Below are 8198 nucleotides of genomic sequence, written 5' to 3'. Positions count from 1 at the left end.
CTTTGCCTTTTTTTGTTCAAGGACATGCTAACATGTAATGAAATTTTTGTTGCTTGATACCACTGTGATTGAGGACCACCATTTTTCGTGACACTTTGTTGGCCCTATTACCCTACCATGTTAAAAGTAATCTCACTCGCTCACACACACACACACACACACTCTCTCTCTCTCTCTCTCTCACCCTACCATGTTAAAACTAATCACACACACACACACACACACACTCTCTCTCTCTCTCTCTCTCTCTCTCACCCTACCATGTTAAAACTGATCACACACACACACACACACTCTCTCTCTCTCTCTCTCTCTCTCTCTCTCCCCTTGTCTCTTTTGCAATCAAGTGGCACCCCTAGTGGTAAGTCACTCATTTTATATATATTAAAAGAGTGTGTAGAAAGTAAGAGTTGAACCCAAGCCTTGCGGTTACCACGTGTTCAATTTAATCAAATGAGCTATGCCCATTTGGTCACGCTCGCACACACACTCTAGCCCGAGGCACATCCTCTCTCTCTCTCTCTCTCTCTCTCTCTCTCTCCATAAAACGAAGCCCAAACATGTCAACCTAATTTGCTCTCGTGGCTCCTCCAAATCCTCTGGAGGTGACAGCAACGAGCAAAAGGGTCTCCCACCCTTTCGCAATCCGGAATTTTCTTGCCAAATTGTATCCGCAGAGAAGACCAAAGTTACACTTTAAAAAGGATCCCTCGGAAAAATGCCTGTAAATTGGCAATTCAAAAGGCTCATACGCAAAGCGAACTCTTTTGTGGGGGTGTGTGTGTGTGTGAGAGGGAGAGATGGGTCAGTTAAAGGAGCAACTGACATTTGTTACAAAACCAACACCGCCTCTTCCTCTCTGGACTAACTAAGCTTAGGCCTCTCCCTCTCTCGCTCTCTCTCTATCTCTCTCTCAATGCCATTGATCACATCCGGCATACAATCTCGCAATCATCGAGTCCGAACAACCCCATGGCTTTCTGACTGCCCTCTTGCCCTCCCCTCCATCGTTGTAATAGCCTTACTAAAAGCTTGAGAAATTAATCTTGCTCACCCTCAATCCTTCTACAGTGCTTCCCGGCTAATATATTGTTTTCATCGAGTGAACAATACTTCTCGTCTTCCTCTTCTCTAGTCACAGACAATTGCAGAATTTTAACGATTGGAGAGATATCAAGCCTCTGCTTCATCCTTTCCCTCTGCATTGACAAAAAATGGCCAAAGGGGAGCACTTGAAAGAATTGAGAAAGACTGATGTTGTGGTGATGTCTGATCACACCCTCCTGGGTGTTTCCCTCAGTGGAAAGCCCAAGTGGGTGCAACTCCTTATATGTGCAGGGGGCTTCTTCTTTGGGTACATGGTCAATGGAGTCTGTGAGGTATACTTCCCGTTTCCATTTATTAAATACTCTCTGTAATCCATTTCCCTGCTCATTAAACATCTCACATCGGTGTTCAGTCCAAAGAAACTATTGTCAAATTAGCTTATACAGCAGCTTACATATACCCAAATAGATTTTGGAGAGTTATTGCTTGAGTATTTGTCGTTATTAATACTTGGGTTAGGTCTTCAATCACTAACTACCTTCATACCTCCCCTTGCCTCGTGGATTTTGGATGCAGGAGTATGTTTATAACAGATTGAACTTCAGGTCAGCATTCCATATCTAATCCTATCAGCTTTATATTGTTATTTCAGCAGCAGAACCATGCCTTTGATTATTTTAATTTTAGTATGGTCCATAATGGAGATTGGTCTGAATTTTCTCAGCTATGGCTGGTACTTCACCTTCGTCCAGAGCTTCGTGTATTTGGCTCTTATCAGCTGGCAAGGCTTTGGGCCCAAGCACATGGTCAATCCATGGAACACATATGTGAAGTTGTCAGCTGTCTTAATGGGGTCTCATGGGCTCACAAAGGGGTCCTTGATGTTCCTTAACTATCCTGCTCAAATCATGTTCAAATCAACCAAGGCAAGTACCTTATCATTGCATCCTTTGCATTCATATGGTTGCATCATGGTTCTAGAAATAATGGCCAAATCGATTCGGTGTGTTTATCTACTCACGTAACAGAGCAAGTTTTTAAAATTTGCCTTGAGCAGGTTCTGCCAGTAATGATTATGGGGGCATTCATTCCTGGCCTCAGGAGGAAGTACAAGCTGTATGAATATATAGCAGCAATCCTGCTTGTGATGGGCTTGATTGTCTTCACCCTTGCAGATGCCCAAGCATCACCTAACTTTAGTGTGATTGGGGTTGCCATGGTGTCAACAGCTCTGGTTCTAGATGCTTTCTTGGGCAATCTCCAGGAAGCCATATTCACTATGAACCCTGCAACTTCCCAGGTACTAATATTAGTCTTTTAGACGTTTACCAGGACAGCTGAGGCTCTTTGTGCTTCACCATGGGTGCACTCTATTAAGAGCTGAAATGCTATATTTTGTTTGTTTCAGATGGAGATGCTGTTTTGTTCTACAGCTGTCGGGATCCCTTTCCTTATCCCACCAATGGTCCTAACTGGGGAGGTTTTCAAAGCATGGGCTGCATGTTCTAAGGTGGGTTAAGCATCTATATCACTTTGTAGTAGCCAATGAGGTTCAATGCCGACATTGAGAAGTATAACTCTGACTTTCCCTATGCCATAATTTCGTATCTTTGCAGCTATTTTGGTCTTCTGATATCGCTCTCAACCTGTTACTTTTCAGAACCTCTATGTATATCTTGTGCTTGTATTTGAAGCCATGGCTACTTTTATAGGCCAACTATCAGTTCTCTCTCTTATAGCAATTTTTGGAGCTGCAACAACAGCAATGGTAATGAGATTTATTTTCTAGTAATCATAATTAATGGCAGGCTAAGTTTATGCATAATCTCTTCCTGCATTGGTTATGACATCATTATCATCATCTATGCTCACAGACCTCCAGATGGAGGGGATGCCACATTCTGGTTGGCAAAGCAGTGCATGGTCAAGTCCCATGTGTGGGGAATTTAACAGAAGGCAAAATCTTTTAGAACACACTTCTTGCCCCACCCATTGGGTGACTGAGGTGGGTGGTTTGCCAGCTAAACCACAGTTTGAGGCTAGGTCTTGACAGAGGGCACAATAGTGAAATCCCCTGAGCATATTACTTTTTTAGCTCAAACATGTATCATGGTCTGTACTTAATGGATCCATGGGCTGTCTATCGTGGCGGGACATTGCAAAGAAACCTTTCCACTAACTATACATGCTCATTGTGCCTCTGTTCTGCAACAGATATACAGTGTCAGTGAGACATGGGTCAATGGTCCCACTGTTCTTACACAGTTATACGGTTATGTCCTCTAGCCAATTTGAACTCACCAATCGGAATGTTCATTGATTAGATCATTGCTCTGTCTCAGGACTCCCCTGCACATGTGCCTGAATTTAGTCATCATGGCATCTAATGAAGTTAGGATATTGTTGCTTCGTTTCTGTTTTCTAGGTTGCATGCATGTAAGGAGTTTACAGCAATGATACTGACATGTGTGATGATAGTTCTCTTCAATATTAGGCCAAACTGAAGGAAATATGCAATCAAACCCACCAAAGCCACTGTAGGTTTACTGTCACCGCAAATGAAGAAGTGCCCCTCCTTTCTGGTCATGCATGCCTGCTACCCCCCAGCATGCTCTTGTTATCTGTTTGGTAACATTGGTTTACCTTTTTTCCTGAGACTTAAGGGGAATTGGCTGTGATGTGTGGTTAAACAGGTGACCACAGCAAGGAAGGCAATGACACTGCTGCTTTCATATCTGTTGTTCACAAAGCCGTTCTCGGACCAGCATCTCACTGGCCTGCTGTTGATTGTCATGGGCATCATACTCAAGATGATGCCAGACCCATTTGCCAGCATGAAGCCTCCACAGCACCAGTACCTTCCCTTGTACACATCCTCTGAGGGAAAGGCCCCCTCTTCCATCATTTCCTCCAACAAAGAGGAGGAAGATAATCATGATACCAACAATAACCAGATCATAAGCAAGACATCTCCAATCGGAACCGATTGTGCAGAGTGATCCATCCACAACACAACAAGAATCTGAATTTACTCCAGCAAACAGAATTGCCCTTTTGCACTCTCTAAACAGGAAAGAGAGGGTTTCCAGTTTTGGATTGAGTGGTGGTCTTCTGATTGTTTTTGTAGGCCTACCGAGTGATGCCACAGACCACCAAAATGCCACATGGAAGGTAGTAGATCAGCTATGGTGCAGAATAAAATGTGTGTGGGCACCAATTACTGTTGTAACTATAATGTTTTTGCACCACCTAGAGTTGCTGTACATACATGAGAGTTCCTTTGGCACCACCATCCCTGCTAACTGCCCATAAGAGTGTTGTTCTCCCTGATTCCTGACTCATAAAGAAAAGGCAACTACCGAGTCTTTGCCCATAAAGTGTATCCTGACTCATAAAAAGGCAATCAACATCGACACCGCCTATGTGCCTCTCCTTTCTTGCCCAAAAGAGAAAAATTTTTGCCTGTCTGCAGTGTTCACTAGAAACCGAGCATTCAAGGGATTTGTAAAAAATTCATAAATGCCTTCAAATTTTTAAGAAGAAAAGGCTTCAAACCTTGAGATTTACAAAATTCTTAGTTCAATGGCAAATTCATGTAATTCGATTAAAAAATCCCTCTGATATTTTGAGTTAAAGGTTTTAATATGTGGTACCAAAAGTGGGTTTTTTTTTTTTTTGGGAGATTTCGTAGCCTGATTAACCATTCGCTAAAGTTGATAGTAAGCATTATGCCCAAAGATTGTGGAGGGAGATTCACACTGAAGCTCAATTTGCCCACACATCTTTGTGTGCCACTCTAGGGCAATGTAAAACCAAAGCTCAATTTAGGGTAAAGGGGCCCATAGAGTGTCATTTAACAATCTTCCATTATAACTTAAGGAGTCCCTTAAATATTTCTTAAAAGTCAAATTATTTATAGCTCAAAGAAAAAACATTGGGGTATTTTGATATTTTTAACATTTTTATCAAGTAGCTCTAGTTATAAATGAAGGGTTCATAAAAGAGTGACAGTGAGGGGCCAATAGATGCATTGCTTAAAGGTTTTACAAAATCCAAAATATAAAAAACTTTACATGGCTCAAGTGTTTGACTAATATTGAGCATGTTTGTGCTTTAAAAAAGTATATTATAATATTAAGTAGCTTAAAAAGTTTTTTTTTTTTTTGGTGCAAAATTGTTACTCAATTGGGGTGGACTGTGTTTTCCTTTTGGGGGGCATTGCTTTATTGGCACCTTTACCCCAACACATGCATTCTCACAACTCTAGGGCAATGCCCTCACAAAAAGGCATTTGACATTTTTAAAACAACTTTTTCATGCCTTAAATTTGAGATTGATTGATTGATGGTTGAGAGATCCAACCTTATTCACGTAAAGTATATCATTGTGAAGGATGAGAGGTTTTGAACTTGAAACTTCTTGTTGGGCTACCACTTCATAACAAAATTACTCACGCTCAAATATGTTCAACATGTGTTTTAGTGAAAACCACCAAAAACCATCCCCTTTTTAATCATGTTTGCTACCACATTTATTTACACCATCCAACACACTCATGAAAGATATCCCCAAAATCCTAAAAAACATGACTTACCATGTCATCTCCTCCCTTAAACAATGGCTTTCTTTAAATCCTAAAGTCTCCTTATAGAAGGCGTTAGCCCAAAGTAGCATTTGCCAGTTTATCGTTAAAAGGAGCTTTAATGATGCAAAAAGAGGAATAACTTAAAAAAAAAAGGGTGTACTTTAGTATGTGTAGCTACAAAAAATAAAGCATTAAAGGAGGGCACAATCTATGTGAGAAGGCCCTCTTAACACCACCACTACATTCCATACATACAAGCCTAATTCATCACCAAAATTTTCCTTGTCTTACCACAAGGATTGTTTCCAACAAGGCTAACCACAACTCTTCTTCCACATAGCCTCTACATCTCTACAATCCTAAAACCATGCACTATGTCTTCCTTTTTGGCCCAACAAAAAACATATAAAAGGGGAAATATTTATGTACTTGCTCAAATGATCCTTTGTCGGCAATTTAATAATATGTTTCGATTGACACATTACTATCTAGGCACATGTTCTCAACAATTCATTTTTCATGCACTTAAACCAGTCTTATATTGATATTTGAATAGAAAACCAAGTTCTTGAAAGTTTCCATTACTTAATTTGTTTTCAAAAAACACATTTCGAAAGTACTGTTATGGAGTTTTTAAAGTATAATTTCTTTTGGGCATGAAATATCTTGACCTTGAGTTTCTATAGTGACACATAAACTAGAACAAGTTGATGAGTTACAAAAAACAAGAGAAAACACAATACATGCACTCTAGTCTATCTACCGAAGATGGAGGATGATGAGGAACCTCCAAATGAGGTGTTTGTAGCATCACAACTTATAGTTAGCATTGCTATCATCTTTGACCTTGTGATTCCCCAACACATCATGAGCATTCGTCTCATACATATAGTTAACCTCCTCACATTAGGGTTGGCTCAAACATTGCTACAAAAAGTGGAGCAGGTGTAAGGACAACAAGGCTTGGTGCTCCACATACATGGTCAAGGCCCATGAAGCCTATAGAGAGCCCGAGGGGTCCACTAGGGTTTACCGTATGGTACCACATGAGTGTAAGGGAGGGGGCTTATTTAAGGGAAGGAATGTACATTTTATAAGGTAAGGTCCCATAAATAGGGGGTAGATAAGAGGTATTTTCATATATTTCTTGCATGCAGGTGACGTCTCCTTATTACTACTAGTGAATCCCCTGTGATAGAGAGTAACATGCATTGCAATATTCCACCAAAAGCCATCAATTGGACCTAACCCTACTAAGCTTCTAGCACAAGGCTATACATGCACATTTGGATTATTTGCATTTTGGAAATTTTCTCTGCTTGTAGAAATACCACATAATATCTTCATAGCCTAGTCTTGAGAGGTATCTATAAAATATAAGTTGCTTCATAGCCTACTCTTGAGGGGTATCTGTAAAACATATTTGTGAGGGCTTCATATCGAGTAAGATGCAGCATGCTTTTTGTTTGAAAGAGGGTTTATTGAGAGTTGTTTGCAAATTGTAACTTGTATACAATAATGTTTGCAATGTAAACACTATCTTTTGGCAAATACCTACACTTCATAACTTTTATCTATGATCATTCTAAGCATACATGGGTATATAATTTGAAAGCTACATGTGAAGTATTCTTATGCTTCAAGTAATTTGTATAGATGGTTGAAAATTTGCCAACATCTAAAGTGGACACTCCATTTTGATTTGGGGGGAGTCTATGTTTAAAGAGTTTAATTTGTTTCAAGTTGAACACTCGATAAAATGCCACTATGTAGTGTTGTATACACCTCAATAAAGTAGTGTAGTTAAGAGAAAGAATAAATCTCTCATGGAGATGGTATGATGGATAATCAAAATTTAAGTTTTGTCACAACGTTTCTTGCTGGAGATTGCATATGTACTAAATAGGTGTCTTAGTAAAGCATTGCAATTTGTTGCTCTATTGAGGCTTCATGTGGAAAAACTCCAATCATTACTCACTTATGTATTTTGGTGTCCTCATCGCTTATGCATTAGAACATGTGAAACATCACAAAAAAAAAAGATAATAAGGCCATGAGATGTATCTTGATTAGGTATAGTTTCGAAAGTGAGGCAAAGGTTACATGTTACATCACCACAAACTAGGTGTATTTTGGTTAGTTTGTTATATTCGTCCTTGTGGAGTATGCTATGTAGTATTTACTTTCATGTACATGACACTTTGCTCACCCTTTTCACACATGTACATGATATGCTTGTTGGTGAGAGATTAGAACTTGAAGGGTTTAGGGCTCTACCAAATTGGCTGATGCAAAAGTTATGTGATGGTAAATTGGTTGTACCTTTATTTGGTCATACTTGTTTAGGCTCTCATACTGTATCCTATCCATTAGAGTATTATGAATTAGTTGTTTCAAGTATGTTGATGAGAACATGCCTATTCCTTTTGAAGATGTTGAAAATTCAAAAATTTAGATGATTGCTTAATGTAATCTAACTATAATGCTATTGTCAATAATGGCATATAGTTCTTGTGCATGATATGCCTCTTACCAAAAAGCTCGGGGAAGTTACTATATGTATATC

The 8198-nt window shown here is 39.6% G+C and overlaps 1 protein-coding gene across 1 annotated transcript; it reads left to right on the top strand.

Moving 5' to 3' along the window:
- Positions 1-721: 721 nt before the first annotated feature.
- On the top strand, positions 722-4532 carry LOC148026049 (UDP-galactose/UDP-glucose transporter 2-like). Its single transcript, XM_087693289.1, has 7 exons — positions 722-1379; positions 1624-1652; positions 1772-1973; positions 2105-2347; positions 2456-2557; positions 2708-2815; positions 3741-4532. The coding sequence occupies exons 1-7, from the start codon at positions 1215-1217 to the stop codon at positions 4044-4046; spliced, it is 1155 nt and encodes a 384-aa protein (XP_087549415.1). The 5' UTR covers positions 722-1214; the 3' UTR covers positions 4047-4532.
- The last annotated feature ends 3666 nt before the right edge of the window (positions 4533-8198 follow it).

This window comes from Lygodium microphyllum, chromosome 14 (genome assembly GCF_053477565.2).
Source record: "Lygodium microphyllum isolate KBCC chromosome 14, Lygodium_microphyllum_v1.1.10, whole genome shotgun sequence".
NCBI lineage: Eukaryota > Viridiplantae > Streptophyta > Polypodiopsida > Schizaeales > Lygodiaceae > Lygodium > Lygodium microphyllum.
The sequence above is the reverse complement of the archived record's forward strand: the minus strand, read 5'-3'. Positions and strand labels throughout refer to the sequence as shown.